At 39.4% G+C, this 21941-nt stretch overlaps 1 protein-coding gene across 2 annotated transcripts; it reads right to left on the bottom strand.

Moving 5' to 3' along the window:
- Positions 1-1011: 1011 nt before the first annotated feature.
- Positions 1012-6957, bottom strand: LOC137731235 (syntaxin-22-like). 2 transcript variants are annotated; one of them, XM_068470337.1, is made up of 8 exons: positions 6468-6957; positions 5872-5965; positions 5010-5149; positions 4768-4842; positions 1929-2086; positions 1745-1845; positions 1302-1385; positions 1012-1211 (listed from the first exon to the last, which is right to left on the bottom strand). In XM_068470337.1, the coding sequence occupies exons 1-7, from the start codon at positions 6659-6661 to the stop codon at positions 1320-1322; spliced, it is 828 nt and encodes a 275-aa protein (XP_068326438.1). In that variant the 5' UTR covers positions 6662-6957; the 3' UTR covers positions 1012-1211; positions 1302-1319. The 2 variants fall into 2 exon arrangements, with proteins under 2 accessions (XP_068326438.1, XP_068326437.1); XM_068470336.1 differs by having other exon boundaries at positions 1012-1385; positions 6468-6956.
- Positions 6958-21941: the final 14984 nt, after the last annotated feature.

The following is a 21941-nucleotide window of genomic DNA, read 5'->3' as shown; positions in this document are numbered from 1 at the left end:
GAGAGTATATCATAAAATACCTTGATACGCGTAAACTAGGTCATATGATCGTAGACAGATACATACTCGATCCCTGGGCGGCAGTGGGATTTTTGTGTTAAAAGAGTCGAATAATTTCAGTAGTTTTATAATAAGGCTTATTGTAATAGGCAGTTGAAGCACAAGAAACCATTAATACCTACACAAAGGAACCCTGATAGTTGTAGGAAAATGAACCTACTGGTTACAGAAATTAATTACAATTATTGGTGCCAATCATAGGAAGATCCAAAAATGGCAATAATGTATGAAATTCTATACAGCGTAATCTAACCGTGGTAAGGTGTTACCACTCGGTATTACAGTCTAATAATATTCCTCTTTACTTGTAAGTGAGAGGTCTTAGGTTCGATTCTCTTCAAAAAGGAATTTGAACCACATTATTGCTTGTACATCATGGACACGGTCAATGAAAATAATGCTTGTACATCGTAGATGCATTCTTATCTTGGAAAGCTTTGTAATTCAATTTTGATTTAACCAACTTTCTGCTTCTCCCTTGATGCACAAAATTAATTCAGTTGGGACGATGTTATTAAGGCTGATAAACATCGAGAGAAGTACCTTAGTCACAGCATCAAAGGCGCCTGTGGGAAGATGGCTAAAAGGTGACATGTTTTGTTCCTTCATATTGTGCTATAAATTATAATCATTCATTTCCCCATTTGAAACCAACTATTCAATTTGGTTTCAAGTTGCAAGTAGCTCCGTGATTCTTCTCACAAATAGTCAAAGCCTCTGCAGTTCAAATATTTGTTGTGCCATTGCTCTCCTTTCTCAAGAGGCAAGAAAAGAGGCAATTAATTCTTGAATGCCCAACAATTCTCATGCCTTGATCCATGTTTGCTAGTAATAGTATTCTCCTCTCGGTATTTCTGGACTAGCAAATTGGTTCAAAATATCATGTACGAATACCTTTTCCAGCTCCAAATCGAATTCGAAATCAATAATTTACTATTTAACGTTAATAAATGAAAACCCAAACAATTATAACTTCTTATATATAAATAAAAATGAACACCGTAACATTTACAATTTAAAAAAAAAAAATGAAGAAAAAACAACGCGCACACACACAACACCATCAGAAGCCCCAAACACCAACTTACTGAAACAGGAGACACCTCACCCAACCGCAACCAGAAATTGTGAAGGATACCCACGGTCCAGCCCTATTCATACATATACACATACATACATATACGAACTTAGAATACAACAACATACTCAAGTTAGGCATCGCAGAAATAGCAGAGGGATACCTCAGCACAATCTTCTGGTTAAGCTGCAAGTACTACTATCACAATGAGAAGCACAACTCCAAATATTACCAAGAGCAAGCAAGTCTGCAAAAAATAAAAACATTAACTTTAAAGTGATTCCATAATATATTTGTAAAGGAACTGAAACAGATCGACAATATTTCTCAAGTGGGATTAAATGCATTATTTCATGTGTTTACGGGATCTGAAAATTCATGTCGAAGCCTAATGAAGAATGTTGTGGCTGTGAAAACTATCATGGACCATCAGTTTAACCTGTGAATTTGGACCCCATGTTCATGCAAGAATGAACTTAAGAATCATTCATATAACAACCTAGCAACAAAAATTACCAAAGACTCCCTGAAGCGAACATTTTGAAAAATATATAAATATTTACACTTATATGTAGACTGTCATATAAAAAAATGTGAACAAATTACCAGAGATGAATTCGATCTTTGGGTCTTTGACGCCTTCACTAGATGCGACTTTGCCTGCCCAGTAGCAGCGTGAGCACTCTCAATATTGGAGCCAATGTCATCTACAAAGCGGATATAACCGATAAGAAAACACAAGCCAGATAAGTATAAGTGCCTTCAAGAGAGTAAGGAGAAGGTAAGTTACCAATCATGGTTCCTTGCTCATGAACCAGTATAGCAAGATCTTTAAAAATCTCATTCACTTCACCAATTTGCTGCTGGATTTCTTGTATTCCCTGTTCTCTTTCCTCGATGATAGCCTCATTGAAAGCAATCTCATTATCCAATAGCACGACCTCTTGTCTGCAGCAAAGCTCACTTATAACCAAAGATATATGGCACATCCAACATTGATAAGAGTTTTAAACTGAAGCAGATAAATCAAACAACAATCAAAGACAGCTGATGCTAAGGCTCCCACTGCCAACTATTTTTGTATCATTAAGGACAGAAAAAAGGCGTTGGAAGCTTGATGTAGAACAACACAAGGTGTGTGCGGCATGATTATTCTGAGCTTCAGAAATCAGGAATTTTAAAAATTTAGAGGGGGAATGCTAGCCACCTTCTCACTGTTCCACCAGGTGTCAATTTTCTAGAACCTAAAACTAAGCATTCAATCCCTAAAATTAATTCAATTTTGTTTTCGAAATTTACCCATTTTAAATGTAATAAGTCTTCATAAAATTTTTCCCTTGCTAATTAAAAAGTGAAATTGACCGACTGTTCCCCTCCATCGTTTCCTTCACCAAAGGCACACAATATCATATATTCAGATAAACCACCCTAACTACTAATTATCATATGGCCTTTCTAATAAGAAAGGAATACATGTTTTCTGGGATATAACTTTTTCTAATAAGAATGGAGGTACAATGAGGTTTGTTTGTACCATACTTGACCAATCTCGAAACTACCAAGCATCGGTCAACGTCATACAGTGAAGAACTCACTGAGGGGTTCATGCCGAGGCACCCCTACCGAAGCATAAGAGTTTCCCTCCAACCAGGAGGCCAATCACAACACAACACATGTCAACGTCAGAATAAAGCTCACAGAGTCCCACATCGACTGCAGACAAAAGCTGGAGACTCTTCTCAACTATAAAAGGAGACCATTCTCCTACAATTAATCCCTAATGTCATTATTGTACTTAAAGTAGTCATTATGCTTAAACTTATGTATTTGTGTAACCCTTCACTATTAATGAAAACTCCTCTACTCCGTGGACGTAGCCAAACTTAGGGTGAACTACATACATCTTGTGTTTGCTTCCCAACCTCTATCCCTTATATATTATCCTCATGAAGTGACCGGAGCAACCGGGTGAAGGTCACAAACCTGACACTTTACGTTGTTCCAAAGTCTTGCTGATTTTGTGCATCAACAAAGTCAGTGCCGATGCAGTTCCCTTTTTGAGGGCAGTTTTGAAATGGTACGGTGGTTCCACCACCTTTAAGTTTTACGACCATGAAAAGAGATGGTTCAGTTTTTTATGTTTTGTCTTTTGGAAGAAGAGAGTATTAACTGCAGACAGTTAAAGACTGAAACAACCTTGACCCAAGTGACTTGTATGGTTCTTCAAAACACTGAAAGACTAGTTAAATAATAGAAAAACAATAGACCACTCCGACAGACAATGGAGAATCAAAAAATTTCAAAGATAGCTTCTAGACCAAAATACTAGAAGCATGGTTCTAAAAAACGCTATGCGCTAGTCGGGCGGTTGACTGGGGCCTAGTGCCTAGGCGGCCTAGACAGATTTGTAATTTTTATTTATTTAATTAAATTTATTATAACAAAAACTAGGTCTACTTAATAAGATGGGCTGTTTTTTTAACCCCAATTCAAGAGTGAAAAAGATGATAAGCATATAAAATGGCCCGTCCCAGTCTAACCCACCCCACCCTTTCTTTATTGCAAATCTCTCTCTTTTATTATAAGAATGCCTCGTTTCCATCAACTAATTTAAATGGTCAAATCATCCAGATACCTCTCTCGCTTTTATTAAAACCAGCCTCATTTCCGATTCCTCATTTCAACCCCTCGTTTCCATCGCTTTCACTCTTTTTTCGACAAAGAGAAGCTGCTTTCTCTCCTCTCTGTTTTAGAATCAAGAGGCCTCTCCCATCATCAGACCTCTTCCCCACTTCCACAAGTTACTCCAAACCCTCAACTTTCATCCCAAAATCCCGAACGATCAAACAACATCGGCGTGGCCCACTGGTCAAGCAGCAGTTTGTGAAGAAATCCGATGTGGATTCTTTGAACGATCAATGGGGTTTGTATGCATCGCCCCTCTCTCTTCTTGTCAGATTGCAATGAGATGAAGAACCGTTGAGGTTCTTACAAGGCCGCCTAGACCGCCTAGATAGCACCTAGGTGGCCAACTAACTCCCACCCGATTTGATGAACTCTTTGGCATAAATCCCAGCGGCGCTCCACCGCCGCCACCTAGGCCGATTTTTAGAACACTAACTAGAAGAACCAAGACACAGAGCTCCAACACCACAACACTCATCAAACACTTCACTCAATCTCATGGTCTGACCTGCACTTTGTCCCAAAGGGATTGCAACCCCACGAATAACAGTCTCTAACACCCTATCCCATGACTACCAATAAAATACCCCTTTTCTATGAACCACATTACACTACACCACTTCCCACCAAAGGCTCTATCCCTCCACCATAAACCTAAAACTAGACTTGGAGAAAAATTCATTTATGTTGCATTGATTGTCTCCAGATTATAGTACATAACTCATCGTCTTCCCATTGAACATATAATTTCATTCAATTTCCTTTTACTGGAAAATGCACGATTCTACTAGTTTGTCCCTCGTCTTTCCTTCTTCTTTTCCAACAGAAATTTACTAATGCCTTTCAGCATTTGATTTGGAGTTACGTTTAATGTCGTTGTAGAATAACGACCCCTTTTCTGCTAAAACAGTTAGAATTCCTTATCATTGTTAAGTAAAACTCACCTTCTAGATTCCACAAGGAGAGCACGCTGTTCTGGACTTTTGTCTGAGTTTACATCTATCTCGCTAGCGGTGTAACTGCGTGAAACATTTAGAATAATAATACAACTTCAGATTGAGGTCCTCCAACAGTAGATGTAATGCAAACTAAACAAAACAAAAATATCTTCTGGAAGATATCACATAAATAGTGGACACAAATAAAAGACTGGAATTACTTGTATAAATCCTCTGGCAAAAGTTACCTGGACGGAAGAACTGCTTGAGGAACAAAAGGAGCATATGTTGTTTCTCTCTCAGCTGCAAGTCGTTGAGCCTTCTGAAATTCTCTCAGCACTGCTTGAAAATCTTTTGCAAGCTTAGCATCCGTAATCTTCTTGCTTGCCTACAATTAAGTTGAAGACATCTAAGTTCATCACACCAAAAAGTTTGAGTTTTCCAAAGACCAACCCGCAATAGAGAACAAGAATGCACCATTTCAAATGAATCAAATACATCAATTTCGAGGGGCCAATAAGGAAATTCCCTTGAGTGAACTAATCAGATTTTACCTAGTTATGATATTTTGACAGGGTAAAAGTCCGACATTAATTTTAGATTTCGTAACGTCAATACTATCTTTGTTTTGACCTGAGTCCAAACACAATAATCCTTAGTGGGTGATAACTGTGGGACTTGTTTCGGTGATTCTGGAGCATCTGCAAGGCTTTCCAAGACTAATTAGCCTAGCAAATAGTGCAGGAATTGGTTGGTGACAAACCAACTTTCGCTATACCACCCCAGATGGTCGGAGCGGATTGGTTACGAGGCTTACCAACTGGGAGGAAGAGAAGAGAAAGACAAAGACTAAGGGGAGGCATGCTGGAAGATGATAGCAGACCTAAAACCCGCATAGACAGCAAGGAAATGGAATTGATTACACTAGAATTTCTTCTGGGATTGGATTTGGGATCTAGGGTTTAATCAGAAATGAGGAATTTGGATGAAATTGGATGTGGAAATGAAGAATTTGGGACTTTGAAAGGCATGTGTCTCTACTTTTGGGTGTGTCTGTGTGTGTGAGAGACGGATGGAGGAAGGAGGGACGAGAGTGACAGAGAAACTTACATTAACTTCGGTATGATGATCTCTTTCGCTGACTTGTTTAAGTTTTTCTGAAGTATCCTTCACCAATTGCCCGATATGTAGTCTTGTCTTGTGCCTGCAATCAGGAAAAGTCAATACGGGGAGCACTACTCGATGGAATCTATCATGCATGCAGTATTTTGCTAAAATCATTCACAAGAAAAAAGAATGAATAACGACCAGAAATGACATTTTGCAACTTGATTACTTGAAAGAAGTAATCGTGATTGCTATCCAGGATGTCGCTATTCTTTATGATTGGGTCACAACTAAGTTGTACTGGCCCCTTATCTATTTTTTCTTGAATACTTTGAAGTGATACTACATGCACCTCCAAAACGATAGCGAAACAGATAAATCCGAATCCATCGAATTATACAGCAAACAGGAGGCCGAAACCCATCCGAACAATCAAACCCAACTTATCATGATTTAACAACAACTAAAACCTAATTCAACCTTGATTAAACAAAATCCTCAATAACTCAACCATACAATACAAAATCAAAACCTCACATTTCAAACAGAATTCAGTAAACAATACACAATCGACAATTGGAAGTGAAGAACCAACTCACAGCTTTTCGCGGAGGTCCGGCGTGTCTTTGGGGGTGCCGAGGGTGTTGACGAGCCTCTGGAAGGTGGATACGGCGGTGTTGATCTGGAAAATGCCGGAGGCCACAGCTTGGGTGGGGTCCCGCTTGCCATTGATGAGGTCTCCTCGCCGGGTATAATTGGTCCCCCGACCCGCTTCCAGATCCCGAAAGCTCATCTTTGCTGTCCCTCCCCAACCCTAACCCTTACGTTTCCCGAGAAAATCCCGACACGAATTTCAAGGAAATAGAAGGAAAATTAGTGTTCGGGGCACAGGAATTGAGAATTGGGGCGAAAACGGGAGCTAAGCACGCGGCGATGATTCGAGGGAAGAGAGAGGGGAGAGAGAGAAAGAAGGTATAATTGATGCGGTGAGGTTGTCTTTTCTGGAGGAGCTGGAACGGAAGCCGGTGCCGGCACGTCGATGTTTACACGTGGGTGAAGCTGATAGGTCCGGCCTTCAAGGGAATGTTGTGTTCAATTCCCGTATACAATGTGCCACTACAACATTCTTCGAATGGCTGGTAATTTGCTTTTCATTTAATTTATAAATTATTCTGTAAAAAATAATTTACTTAAAATTAAGATTATTTAGTTAATTAATTTTAACAAATAAATCGACAACTCGTAATACATTTAACAAATATGTTCATCTGTTTTTATAAAATTCAATGGCTAAACGATTTTCATTTTAATTTATTTTTTGTAGAGGTGCTTTTTATAGAATGATATACAATAGGAATAGTTCCAATCATAAACATAAAATTTTATAAATAAGCCGTAAAATATTTTAAAGAGGAGTTCTTTCTTAATCCTTGAGGAGCAAGTCTCTTCTTCATTTTTAACTCTTCTTAGCACGCACTCACGCGTCCTAGAGAAATAATTATCAGTGTCACCAAACTTCAGCTTAATACGATGCTAGTAAGGGACGCATAATGAGTCTTAGTTAGATTGTACAATTGTCATATGGTTGTAATCATTGTAACTAATCCTAGTTTAGTGAGTTGATTAGATGTGATTAGTTACTCAGCTTTATTTGTAAAGTGTATATAAACTCAGATGTAATTTCTTCTTGATGGATCTAGTAATAGTACTAGTGTTCCTAATCCTAAATTTGAAGTCAGGTATGAAAAAAATTAGAACATTCTAATTTGGCTTAATACCATGCTATCAAAGGACATAATTCCTTTCACTGTTTGTAATAACCCGTCCCGGGATTTACGGAAGAAAATGGGTATTTTTGTATTTTCACTAAGTTTGGGGGATACTTTCCTTTTTAAAATTGTTTTTCTAGCCTTAATTGGTGAGCCCAAGGGGCCACCCCTGTTTTTGTTCCCAGGTTCCTTCCCTTTTCCTTTTCCTTTATTTTTTTTTTTTTACTGAAAAGTCTCTCTCTTCTCCCTCACTCTCTCTCCTTTCTCCCCCTCTCGGTGCTCCTTCCTCCGACAAGAACACACACACACACACCCATGCCCACACCTATAACTCTTTTCTAACCCCCGTGGTTGTGTTTTGGACGTCAAACCATGAAGAAACCACCTCGGAGACATTTCCCAGTTTTCCGGCGAGCACCGACCCTTTCGAGGAAATTTCCGGCCAAACCACGGCGAGTTGGCCGGCGTGCGAGGTATCAATCTCTTCGTCTCGCTGAGTAATACAACTTTCCTTTTTGTTTCACCCAATTTCATTGAGTATTGAAGAAGTTATGCTCATTTGAATCTTACCCAGTTCCGGCGGACACCCGTGGCTTCCAGGCTGTTTTCCGGCCACCTCCGGCCACAATGACGGGAACCAAGGGTATATTTCGATTCCTTACCTTCGGGGATTCAATTTGGTATATTGAATGACATGTTTTGGTTGAGTTTTGAGCTCCAACGGAGCTTGGGAATTCTCCGGCCGAAATCCGGCCTTCCCCCTCCTTGGAATCCGGTGACCACCAAACCCAAGGCCTTTGGGCCTTTCCTGCCAAGCCCAAAACCCTGGTTGCAAGCCCAAACCCATTACCCTTTTATTTAGGCCTTTGGGCCGTATGGTTTCTAACCTAAAACCCAACCCACCTAACACCTAACCCAATTACCCTAACCCAAAACCCTAAAGCCCTGACCCGTGACCGGTGACCCATGACCCGTGACCCTGACCCGTTGACCCGTGACCCTGACCCGTTTGACTTGTTGACCCGGACCCAGACCCGGTCAACGGTCAACGGTCAACGTTGACTTTGACCGTTGACTTTTTGGGTTTTCGTGCGGAACCCCTCCTAGGCTAATTTCGACGTTCTGAACCTGTTTCCGATGTCTGTTTTCCCAAATTCAATCGTTTGAATAGAGTTTGACTAAATGTACCCTTTATGTGCTTAGGGGCGTTTAATTGCGGCGTTTCCGTCTTCGCTAATGGCGTGACTTTTCGACGGCAAAGTACTGTGAGTGGATCCCTTCTAAAAATGCATGTTTTGATAGTAGAAATGCATACATGAAAAGCATGATTTGATGATTATGTTTTATGAAACGTTTTACGAGATAACATGCTTACTGAGGCTAGTTTGAATTATTACTATTTTTCCTATAACCCATGTTCTTATAGAATATCTGATGGATGACGATATGATATTTAGAACATGTTTAGAACACCTCTTTATAGTATAGATGATGGATGACTTTATATTATGAAGTTGATTTTCAATATATGTATGTTAACTGGCTTTGTACTTACCTAGTGGTCTTTTCCGCTACGGGACGTAGGGATAGATCCTGTCCATCCCGGGCGACGGTTTGGTGTTGGCATAGGGTCTGGAGTGTGTTTTCCTCTGACTGTCTGCTCAGAGATGGGGAGCCGGCAAGGGGCCTGAAGTGTATTTTCCTCTGACTGTCTGCTCAGAGACGGGGAGCCGGCATGGGGCCTGAAGTGTTATATCGGACATTCACTAGTGTTTATTATTTATGCGAATTATGATTTGAGATATTGCACGACATGCTAGGTTTTATCATTATATTGTGTTTTCATAAAACCTGGGGGTTAGTACGTTGATAACTGTTTTATTATATATATATCAACTTGGTCCACTCATGTTTGTTTTGCGCCCCCTTCAGAACTTAGAATCGAGGCATACAATCCCGACGTCCAGGCACTTCCACATCGGCATCTTCGAGTCCTCTCGGTGTAGGACCCACTCCTTTGTTTCATTCAATTTTATTATTATTTTCTTTTAGCGTTCTAGATTAGAGATGTGCTCTGAACACGGTCCTTATTTGCATATTAATTATTCTTTTATATTTATAAACCTTATTTATCCCTTGTTTTCAGCATTTGCACTCAATAAATGGCTTTCGTCACCTTCGGGTGTTGGCCAGCACGTGTCTATCCTGGTATTCGGGGAATATCGGGGTCGGGGCGTGTCACTGTTGGTGTACCTTCATCTCATGAGCTCTGGCTGAACCTTGAAGATCATTTTGGTGCTGTTTCTACTGCTCACATTCACCAACTCAAATGTCATCTTCATTTTGTACAGAAAGGTGATCTTCCTATCTTTGGGTACCTACAACGAATTAAAGGAATTTCTAATGCCTTAGAGCATCTCCAAAGGAGATATCAAATTGTCCACGTAAGCTATAACAGTAAAAAAAAACAACCACTAATTGTTTCCAACTGAAATGTCAAATCCTATGTGGCATGACATGGAATGGTAGCAAAAGGGCTTGCTGTCAAATTTGACAATAGCTTCAAATTTTTTTTACTAATTATTAAATGTGTTTTATTAATATTTTAATGTAATTTATTAGGGGCTTCCTCTCAACTTTCAATAAAGCCTCTCATCGTCCCAGAGATATCTTCCTCCTCTATTCTCTCGTTCTCACTAACCTCTATGTGACAGCCCGTCCCGAGAATTTTAAAACGTACGCGTGAAAAGACGATTTTGCCCCTAGTTCGATTTCTTTACGTTTTGTGTTATGTTTTTGAGTTTTGTTGGCATGTTTTGGGCCACACACACTCTCCCACACTCCACACCCTTTTCTCCCTATTCCTGCACCCTGTCCCGAGCCCCATTCCTTTCCCATTTTCCTTGAAACGTACGGACACGCACACAAACACATCAAACCTTCACAGATCGAAGAAACAAAGTACATATCCATGCTCGTGAGGCTCGTAGGAGTCCAACCATACCCATTTCAGGTAAGGATACCTTTGTTTTCACGTCGAACTTGGGATGCCCGATTTTGGTACTATTCATGCACACGTAATTTTTCATGTTTTTGGGAATTTCAAGCTTGTAGGAAGCTTGGTGAGGTCCCTAGGAGGCTTGGGGTGGTTCGTTTGAAGGTTTTGGACGTCGGGATCACGAGTTTCGAGGTTGGTCGGAGTTGGGGTGATTTTCCAGTGAGATTTTGTGGATTTTGGCACTTGAAAGTGGTATGATTGTGTTCCTCTCGTTGTAAGCTTCATTTTGGTACCAATTTTATGAAATTTGGTTGAAAAACGAAGAAGATAGGACGATTTAAAGTTTTCCCGATTTTCCGGTGTCGGCGACGGCGCCGGAGCCTCGCCGGAGAAGACGACGGAATATTCTATCAAATCTGACGAAATATTCCTGACGCCGTTAACGGTTACCGTTAGGGATAATGGAATATTCCTGACGGCGTCAACTGACGCCGTCAGCGTGCCAGGCACGTGTTTGCGCGTGGCCGGTGCGTGCGATGGTGAAAAATTATTTTAAAAATATGGGGATGTTCCTGAGGTTGAGTAGATCATGTTGGTGTATTCATACACCCCATTTGAGCATTGTATGAGAAGTTATTTCTTAAGTTTGGTTATATGTTTTAAAATTAACGTTTTTGTAGTTGTTTCGCATATAGGTGAATCCTATCCCGAGGACGAGCGTGGTCACTCGAGACAGGGGGGTTACGACCCTTCCACATACCAGTGAGTGGGCTTTTGGTTTTCCGTATATACCTATATACTTATATTTTTCCCAGAAAGTGATTTAAAACGTTTACTCGTTATATGCCATATTTATATTGCCGGTTGTTATGCATGGTTAGTTGCATATATATGTGTGTGTATATATTGGTGCTGCGGACGCACAGGTAAGTGCCAGGTAAGTGTTATTCATGTTTACATTCAGTAGTGATTCGAGATGCTTAGAGAGCTCATAACCTGCACCCCCAGTGTTAGTGCTCCCGCCCAGAGTTGGGCACAGTCCTTCACGTGATGGTCACCTCCCGCACCACACGCTCAGCTTGGATCCAAGTTAGGTGCACATCCCTGTCGTACAGACCACTCTAGGTGGTTCCGACTCATAGGTGACCCGCGATTATTCGCCCAGCCTTCACGTGATCGTAGCACTCGAGCGTATATATATATATATATATATATATATATATATATATATATATATTACACCCAGGCCTGTCGTACAGACCACTTTAGGTGGTTCCAACTCGTGTGCAGGTCTAGTTACTGAGATTGAGACTTGAGCTCTAGATCCAGCCGTACAGGTCACGTTAGGTGACTCCAGCTGACAGTTCATATGACAGTTATATGATTTTACCTAAGCGCTTACATTTCATTTTGAGGTTTGGCATAGCATATTCTTGAGCATGATTGGTGTGTGTGTATATATATATATATATATCTATTTTCTGGGAGGTATACAGGTTTTACAGCGATGGGTTAGAACTCATTTATTAAATGGTTTTTGAAAAGCTTTGTTTTTGCCTACTCACGCTTTTGTTTTGCGCCCCTCCAGGTTCTAGTTGGCTAGCACGTTTGGTGGTTTCCCTGAGGATTTTCCCGGCATATCTGACAGACGATCACCAGCGTAGGACCACCTTCGGGTGTACTCTTGTTGCGTCTTTTTCTCCCAGACTGCTTTAGGCTTTATGCTCTGAATTAAGCGTCACACTTATGCTCGCACTTGTTATTACTTTATGTAAACTAGTTTTTATTTATTCGTATTACTATTTCCATTATTATTTTATTAGCTTCCGCACTGTGCACATGGTTACGTCACTTCCACGTGACGGCCAGCATGCCCTGATCTCGATCGAGGTGTGTCATCTGCTTCTTCATATCTGCTGGGTCCCTGTAAGTTTCTCTATAAGACCATCAAACCAAGTTGGCTTCGCCATTATTATACCTTCACCAAGCAGCAAAACCCCATATCTCAAACCCATCAAACCCCACTTTCTCTCTCTACTCTTTTTTGTAGTTCACCCCTTCTTCTTAGATGGTTGATACGTTAGCCGACCTTGCGTTTTGGTTCCCCACCCAGATTCTCAACGACAAAGACCTACCCACCATGGAGCGCAACTCCAACACCATGAAAAGTAAGGGGTTCGGATTACGGTTCGACGCTGATGCTCTGAAGCCTCAGAAATTAATAAGACTTTTATTATGAATTATTTATATGTAAAATTTAAAGTATCAGGCAGAAATTAAGAAAACAAAAATAATGTAATAAAATAATAGTTTAATTTGACATATCAGGTGCAGAGCAAAACATGAAAATATGTCAAAATGCCACATAAGCTATCAAATTTAAATTTTAGGTTCAAAATTTGACATCTCCTTTGGAGATGGTCTTAATGGTTGTTGGTGCGTGTGTTTCTGAGCATGATCTCATCGCCGTTACTCTCAATGGTTTTCCGGATCAATGAGTCCTTTAGGTCGCGTTTGGTACGTGGGACGGGACGAAACAGAGTGGAACGAGATGTTCCGTCCCACGTTTGGTGCACCTAAAACGAGTGGAACACGCTGTTCCACGGGACAAGTCTTGGATGATTTTTCATTCCGTCTTCCCCCTGGAACGACTTGTTCCACGTCCATGGGACACAAATTTATAACATTTTAAGACAAAAATATCCCTTGCCTTTTTCAAAATTTATATCATCTAAATCATACAACAAACCCTAAAACTATCTTCTCTTATTCTTAGCAGCTGTGAACCTCTTCACCTCTGCATCCCCCCTTCGCAACCTTCCTCCTCATCTTCTTTCATGTAGCCTCTTCAACTCTGCATCTCCCCTTCGCAACCTTCCTCCTCATCCTCTTCCGTGTAGTAGCTCTGCATCTCTATTCCAGGTTCGATCTGTTTTTGTGTAGCCTCTTGGTCTCTCTTTCTTTGTAAAATAAAAAAATTGCTTCCAGGAGGTCCTAATTTTGATGTAAATTTGAAGTGACATTATTATTCTTTTCTTATTTGCTTGTTTCGATCATTAACACCCAATTAAGATGCAAAACATTTGTAATTTCCACTACCTGTTTTCGTCTACTTTGGTTGGTTCGATCTCCTTTGGTCCTTGCATATTATTCAAAACATTTGTAATTTCCACTACCTGTTGCTCGACTTTATCCTTCCATGTCATTAATTCCTCAAAATTGTCCTGTAGAAAAGAAAAGAAGATGAAATTTCATCAGAACCAAATTGTCGTAAACATACGCAACAAAACACATACTTCTTGTCCAATAATAGATGGATTTTGCAAAACATGACAAAAGAATTTACTGGGATTTCCATTTTATATACCTGCATACCCTTCCAAGAACCTAAAATCACTTTCAAGCTTTCCATTTTGCCAAATCCTCGAGCCTCTCTTGATTCTGCTGAATTTCTTTGTATTTTGTAGTGCTTTGATTTCTTTGTATTCTTTTCTGATTTGCTTGTTTCAATTTCTTTGTATTCTGTAGTGCATCGATCTGCCCAATACTGCATCTGCAACCAAAGTTCCGCCTCTGTTTATCTGCTTCCACTCCCCCTATTGAGCAGTATTGCATTCAGAGGTATCTCTATCTGGATTAATTTTTTCATTGTTTATGTGAAATCCCGTTCCCGGATTTCATTGTTATAATCTACGTATTTGTATTATTGAGATTTTATATTATTTTTGAGAAATTATATTAATTTATTTAAAATTAGATTTCAATTAAACTAGGTATGAAGGTTGAAGTTTGGAAAAATTATTATTTACTCGTTGACCTTTCGAGGTCACAAGTAATGTTTTCGAATAGGTCTCGAAGCCGCGAGTGCATAGGCGAAAGCCGTTTGCGAGTCCGAATTATAACGGTATAGTTACGGACGTTTGAAGTTGTGAAACTATAGATTGTGGAAATTATTATAATTTCCACTTAGGAGTATAAGTGGCCAAAAACCTTTTTTGGGTTTAAGAGGAAAAAGGGATTGAAAAGAAAAAAAAGGAAGAAAGAGATCTCCCTTTCCCGTCCGTACACCCGCGCCCCACCCCAAGCAAATTCCGACGATTTTCGCCATCTTTTCCGTTGAACCACCACCATTAACTACCTGCAATCTCTTCCACTACCTCCCTTCTACCTTTCTCGCCTAGGATTGAAAGGTTTTGGGTCCAAAACCATGTAAAAATCATGTGGGTGACCCATGGAGTTTTGACGGCGATTCCGCCGTTCCGGTGAGTTTCACCACCCACCACCACCCTTAGTCAACTCCCCTTGGACCCAGGATCAAGACCCAATAGGTTGTAGGGGCGTTGGGATACCGAGGAAGTCGAATTGAAGAGCACCCATCTTTGGGTTCTGGCAGTTCGTGGCCAGTTTGGGGTGTTTTCCGGCCAAATTGGCCTTGGCCGCAGGTATAAAGTTTACTCTACTTGTTGAGATCTTCATTCTTGTGAAATTTGGGAAATTTTGGGAAAAATCGAATTTTCTGATATGTAACATTGGATTTATGAAATGCTTCTTTCGTTACCAAGCATCTAGACCTAGAAGGGAATTCTAGTTGAAATAACATCCTTGTTAATTTTGTGCTTATTTCAGTGTGTTCGGTTGGGGTTTAAGAGTTTAGATTGTTTACGAGTATTTATATTCAAATCAATGGTAAACGAACCAACTTCTCTTATATATGTATCTATGTGTGTCTATATATATGTATATAATTGCGGCTTATACTTGTCGAAAAGGGGTAGTGGCAAAAGTGAAGAGGTAGTGTTTTGAAAAACCATTAACTTTAGGTTGGTTATTAAACGATAAAGAAAGAAGGTTACGAAACATAGGCATAGAACCTTACGATGTTGATTGCATAGTTGAGAAATATTATGCATGTTTACTAGTATGAAAATGTGAGTTGGTTTTATAATGTGATTTCTATTGAAATGTGAATGTTACATACTTATAACCTATGCTTATTAAATAGGATTTGGCTTGTGTACTGATGATGTTTGTGATATATGTGTTTAATTATCTTTTTAATAATGTGATTGATAATTATGATGAATGTTATGGCAATTATGGGAATTAAATATTGTTTGATAATTATTTGGATATGTTTGCCAACTGAATACCTATTTGAACTTGGCACTATTACCTAGCATGAGATGGGGATGGAAGTCAGAAGATGAGTTAGGTACTTTATTAGATTTTTAGTGGAAATAGTAATTGAGGGAATTCCTTGTGTTGTGCGCCATCTGACTAGATGTTGGTTGATATGTGGAATCGATAGCATGTATGCGTAACATTGTGTTCAATGTGTTATGATGAGATTGCACCACGTGGAGGTGGTACATGGATAGTCCTGCTTGGTATACCCACGATGGGGGACCATACGCATTCTAGAGGTGATGATGATTGATTGTACTTGGTACATTTTGTAGGTGATCATATTTGGTTTAGTTCCGTTGAGTGATGGTCCGGAACCCGAGTAATTGTTTTTCGTGGAGTGGCCTAAAATCCCATTATTTAGAGAAGTAGGCTTGGCCTAACTAAGTCACTCTAGCCTTGGTTTTTATATATATTTGTGTCAATGGTTTCGAGTCTTATGAATTGAGTTAGAAAATATGTTGGACGTCCGGGTGACTCCTTCGGGAGTTTTCATGATTCGATTATGATTTCATAAGGTATGAATTTAAAAGATATGGGAATGATTGTTATTACTTTGATCAAATTAATTAATTAGTGCGGCTAGAGAATGGTTTTGTGTGTCGTCGGTTCTTAAATATGATGTATGTTGTGAATTGCGATATCATGATGATACATAATGATTTATATGTTGGATGGGTGAGAAATCATGTTTTCATGGGGGTTGCTTATGTAGCCTGAGTCCAGGAACTACATGTTATCAGGTTATAATAAATGTTTGAGGAATGCTTTGTTTTCTTTCTGAACTTAGTGGGATAAACGTCTGATTTTGTGTTAATGAACTACGAATGGCTTGATCCCTATTTGAGGGTACGTAGGCAGTCTAACAAGGAGGTTAGATGCAGCCATAAGGTAAACGAAAATTTCCTTGAGATTTGATTCTCGAATTGTGATTTGTCATATTTATGAGACGGGGTATGTGAGATTACGAGTATTTGAGTGACGTCACATGTCGATCCTGGACGTATGTCGGGATCAGGGCGTGACAGTTTAAGTTTCGATTTTTATGTGCTGAAATCTATAAATCTGATGTTTTGGTGTTCTGTTGGATTGGATTGGGTTACATGTTTTGGATTTTCCTCTGTTGGATTGTGTTCTGTGTTATTTTTTTTAAAACCAAATTTAATGCTTCTATGTTCAAGAGCCACTCCCAGCATATCTTGAATATGGACACAAACAAATGCATCTTTCGAAGACCTCACTCAACCTTAAAGGAGTAAAACTCTTATCATTAATTTTACCAAGTCCAAGTATCTAAAATTAAATAGGTTCTGGTAGTATTTATGCAAAAAAAATTAAAAAAAAAAAAAATCCTCACTCAATTTGAAGGAGCCAAACTCTTATCGTAGAATTCTACCAAACCTTAATATCTACACTGAAATAGGTTATATTACCCAAAAAAAAAAAAAAAAAAAAAAAAAAAAAAAGAAGTTGGTTCTAGAAGTATTTATGGAAAAAAAATCTTCACTTTGCAGCATCTCTTTGTTTGCATTAATTTTTAATGACCTTAGTTTTTGCAAGACTGAAGTGCATTCATATAGCATTAGTCGAATCTTCAGAAGGTAGCACTCTCAGATTTTCAGCGCATGCCAAAGTTGATGCTCCACTTTAAGAATTGCAATTAGGATATGATTCTCCACTTTGTTTTACCATTTAATCATACGCTTGTAATTGAATTCTGCGTATGTTGATGCTCCACTCATTCATGTGTTGTTTTTTTTAACGTGAAGGTATGGATGAATATGAGACTTAATTGTTTGTTCTTTTGAACGTTTGGATTATAATGGTACAAGTCTTTACTATGAATGCACAATTGTTGAGGTATAGACAACAACAAAGGAGACAACAGGAAATAGCTAGTTTAGAGTAGAGGAAATTTGTTGGACTTCATGTTAGGAGAGAGGAAATAAATCATATCACGCAATTGAGTGATACTAACTATTTGTCGGAGCTGCGAATGGATAGGAATGCATTTACGGTTTTATGTGATTTACTACAAACTTGTGGTGCATTGGTAGATGATGGTCATGTTACAATAGATGAGCAAGTAGCTACTTTTGTTAACATATTAGCCCACCACAATAAAAATAGGTCGATGCAAGTTAGATTCATTAGGTCTGGTGAAACTATTAGTCAGTATGTCCGCAAAGTATTGCATGCATTGCTCAGTTTGCAAGATGTGTTGTTTGCAAAACCAATCCCTATCCCAGAGGATTGCACGGAATCGAGATGGAAATGCTTTAAGGTAAGCATCATAGTAAAATCATTAATAACATAATTATTTGTAGTTGTTAATTAATATAAGTTTTTCTTTTGTCTAGGGTTGCTTAGGAGCGCTAGATGGAACATACATAGGGGTCACTGTGCCTGATGTTGATAGACCAAGATATAGAACAAGGAAGGGTCATATAGCAACTAATGTGTTAGGCGTATGCACACACGACCTCAAATTCGTATGTGTTATTCGGTTGGGAGGGATCAGCTACTGATTCGAGAGTTCTTGGTGATGTTGTTACTAGAGCTAATCACCTCAAGGTGTCATATCCCGGCCTAGGGCGGATCACTTCCCGGGCCCGCTCCACCACCGTAGCACGATATTGTCCACTTTGGGCTTACCATTCCCTCACGGTTTTGTTTTTGGGAACTCACGAGCAACTTCCCAGTGGGTCACCCATCATGGGATTGCTCTAGCCCCTTTCTCGCTTAACTTCGGAGTTCCGATGGAACCCGAAGCCAGTGAGCTTCCAAAAGGCCTCGTGCTAGGTAGAGATGGGAATATACATATAAGGATCACTCCCCTGGGCGATGTGGGATGTCACAATCCACCCCCCTTAGGGGCCCAACGTCCTCATCGGCACACCACGACCAGGGTTAGGCTCTGATACCAAATTGTCACATCCTGGCCCGGGGCGGATCACTTCCCGGGCCCGCTCCACCACTGTAGCACGATATTGTCTGCTTTGGGCTTACCATTCCCTCACGGTTTTGTTTTTGGGAACTCACGAGCAACTTCCCAGGATGGGTTTCATAAATAATTTTGTTTTATTTGAAAACTAAAATACTTGCTTGTTATTACGATTGGAAAAATAAAAACTCTTTTGATTTCTATGATATAGAATCAAATGATATCGAATCAAAGTGTCGTTTCTTATCTTAATTTTTTATATTTATTCTTTATTTTCTTTATTCCTTTTATTTTAGTAAAGTAAATAAATAACAAAAAGGGAGCAGTTTTGTTTTTGGGAACTCACGAGCAACTTCCCAGGATGGGTGACCCATCGGGAAGTTCTCGTGTGAGTTCCCAAAAACAAAACGGTGAGGGCGTGGTCGGGGCCCAAAGCGGACAATATCGTGCTATGGTGGTGGAGTGGGGCCAGGAAGTGGTCCCCCTCCCCCCCGGGCCAGGATGTGACACAAGGTCCCAACTGGTAAGATAGACAAGTACCTAGTATTTTTCCTTACCTTCGTTGGCCAACAACTAAAATTTATTATCAACTAATATAGGTACATACTATTTGGTTGATTCTGAATATACAAATGGTGAGGGTTTTCTAGCACCGTATAGAGGCACTAGATACCATTTGCAAGAGTGGGAAGACAATTCACGTGCACCTAGGAATCATGAAGAATATTTTAACATGAAACACTCACATGCTAGGAATGTCATTGAGAGATGTTTTGGCCTCCTCAAAACACGTTGGGCTATCTTACAAAGTCTTTCCCACTATCCAATCAAGATTCAGGGACAAATGATCATCGCATGTAGTTTACTTCATAATTTTATCAGAATGTATATGGCGGTTGATCCTGAGGAAAATGCAAGGCTTGAATTTGAAGAATTACCTATAGGGGAAGATTTACCATAAGTATTAGCCTACATTGAAACCGTTGAGTCAAGCCAGACATAGACTCAATGGAGGGATGATCTTGTAAGAGAAATATATGATGAGTGGAGAGGAATGAGGGCTTGAAAATTGGTTGACATGGTAGTTGTTGTAATTGTCTTTTATTGAGATGTGGACTCAATGTAGTTGTTGTAATTGACTTGAAAATTCGTAACATCAAGATTATTGAGATGTTTGTTATTGTAATGTGGTAATTGGGAGTTATCTGGATGTTATGGCTGATAAAGCCTGGTGTCTTTTATTTGGTGTTCTCATATACGTTTAGCTCTCCTCCTTGTATATGGGAGTTCTATTATTTAAGTGTTGAATGGATTACTAATATGTTTATTTGTGTTACTTATGTAATATATGACTTTTTGATAGATTATATGGCCACCTCGAGTAATTGGATTGATCAAGAGGAGGATGTACTACTTACCATCCTCGAGGAGATGGTTGTTAATGGTGTTAGATGTGAGACCGGCAGTTTTAAGGCTGGTACTTTTGTAATGGTTGCCTCCAAGATGAGGGAACAGATTCCTGGCATTAATATAGAGTCGAAGCATATACAAAACAAATTGAAGCGTCTGAAAGAAAAGTATTCATCTGCATATGACATGATGAATACATCTGGATTTGGTTGGGATGATGAGAAAAAATGTGTTGTTGTGGATAGTGACGAGATACTACAGGAGTGGGTGAAGGTAAATTTTGTTTCTTATTCTTTATCAATTAGTTGCTTTGAAAGTCTTAACCTTGATTTCTTTGGATTCTTATTGTAGAAACATCTCAATGCGTCTTGCAAACCAAATAAGCCATTCCTGTTGTATCCGCGGTTATGTACGGTGTTTGGGAGAGACCGAGCCACGGGTAGTATGGCTGAATTAGCAGAGATGCAATCGAAAATATGGGTTTGGAAAGTGAGGATTGTGAGACTTCCGAGATGCCTCCACCTTCACCTACCCCATCTCATTCTGTTGCTACATCTAGTGCATCTCAACCTGTTAGGAAGAGGAATAGGAGTAGGAATGACGGTGATGCAAATATTGTATCTGTTATTAGTAAAGGTTGGAATAAAGCTGTTACTGAAATGAAGAAATTAGGTGAAAGTTTTACTTTCAAAGAAGCGAAAGCTAGACTACCTTCTGAGCTTCAGGACACGGGTCTCTCATACAATCAGGTGCTAAGAATTTTAATGAAGTTAGTGAAAGATACCGATCTGATGGACATTTGGTCCACCTTGGATGACTCACAGAAGCCAGATTTCATTAAAGTGTTTATGGAGAGCCTTTGAGCATTTGGGGTTTTAGTATGATAAACTTTATCAACTTCTAGTGTTTTCATTATTGCTTTAGCAAGACATTATTTGTTTTTTAAGTTAGGATGAATGTTTGATTTCAAATATTTCATGTTTAAGTTGTAGATATTTCATTTTCTTTGTTTAAGTTTTGAATGTTTAAACCCTAAAACGTTTACGACATGCATGATCATTAAACTTATATATTTTTCAACATTGCATGGCAACCATGAATAGAACCATCTCAGCCATCTCATTCATGCTAACGATCTCATTACTTCCAATATTCACTGGCTCAAGGAAGTCTGACTTCATCAACAAATCATAGAAGACATATATTACAAATTTTAAAGGGGTTTGCATGTGGAACACAACATATACCTAATCAAATTTGGACCAAGAAAAGACAAATAATGGATAATAGTGTTCAAATTTGAACAACTTAGGGGAAAAAAAAAAAGTCTTGTCCCGTTCCACGCATAAAATTGTATCAAACAACAGATGGAACATGGGTATTTTAATCATTTTAATCTTTTGGTCCCGTTCTGTCCCGTCTGCGTACCAAACGGTACCTTACTGACTCAATTATGCTTCGCATTTCTTCAACCACACTGGATGAACTTCATAATCATTTCAAGCATTCATTGATCAATATCAACAAGCTTCCTTGCTTCCAACACCACAATTCAATTATTTTCCACAAGCCTTTGCTGTTTAGGTCCCAAACAACACTCTATTTCTCGTTCTCCCTAGTCTTTCCCACCCTCGAGCCTCGACTCGACTCGACTCGACTCTTTCGACTCCTTTATTGTGGTCCCTTTCACCTCTGTTTATCATTTTTCGTTCTTGACAGTGACCAAGTCAATTTGAATTCGATTGTCTTGACATCACAGATTGCAGCC

This window comes from Pyrus communis, chromosome 4 (genome assembly GCF_963583255.1).
Source record: "Pyrus communis chromosome 4, drPyrComm1.1, whole genome shotgun sequence".
NCBI classification, from domain to species: Eukaryota; Viridiplantae; Streptophyta; class Magnoliopsida; order Rosales; family Rosaceae; genus Pyrus; species Pyrus communis.
This window is presented reverse-complemented; position numbering and strand designations above follow the sequence as displayed.

Excerpts from the sequence above, each read along its gene's own strand:
- LOC137731235 (XM_068470337.1), bottom strand. The coding sequence starts at position 6,661 with ATGAGCTTTCGGGATCTGGAAGCGGGTCGGGGGACCAATTATACCCGG. Across the intron at positions 1,846-1,928 it reads TGAGCAAGGAACCATGATTG|ATGACATTGGCTCCAATATT; the intron begins GTAACTTACCTT and ends TCCGCTTTGTAG. Across the intron at positions 1,386-1,744 it reads AAAGATCGAATTCATCTCTG|ACTTGCTTGCTCTTGGTAAT; the intron begins GTAATTTGTTCA and ends TATTTTTTGCAG.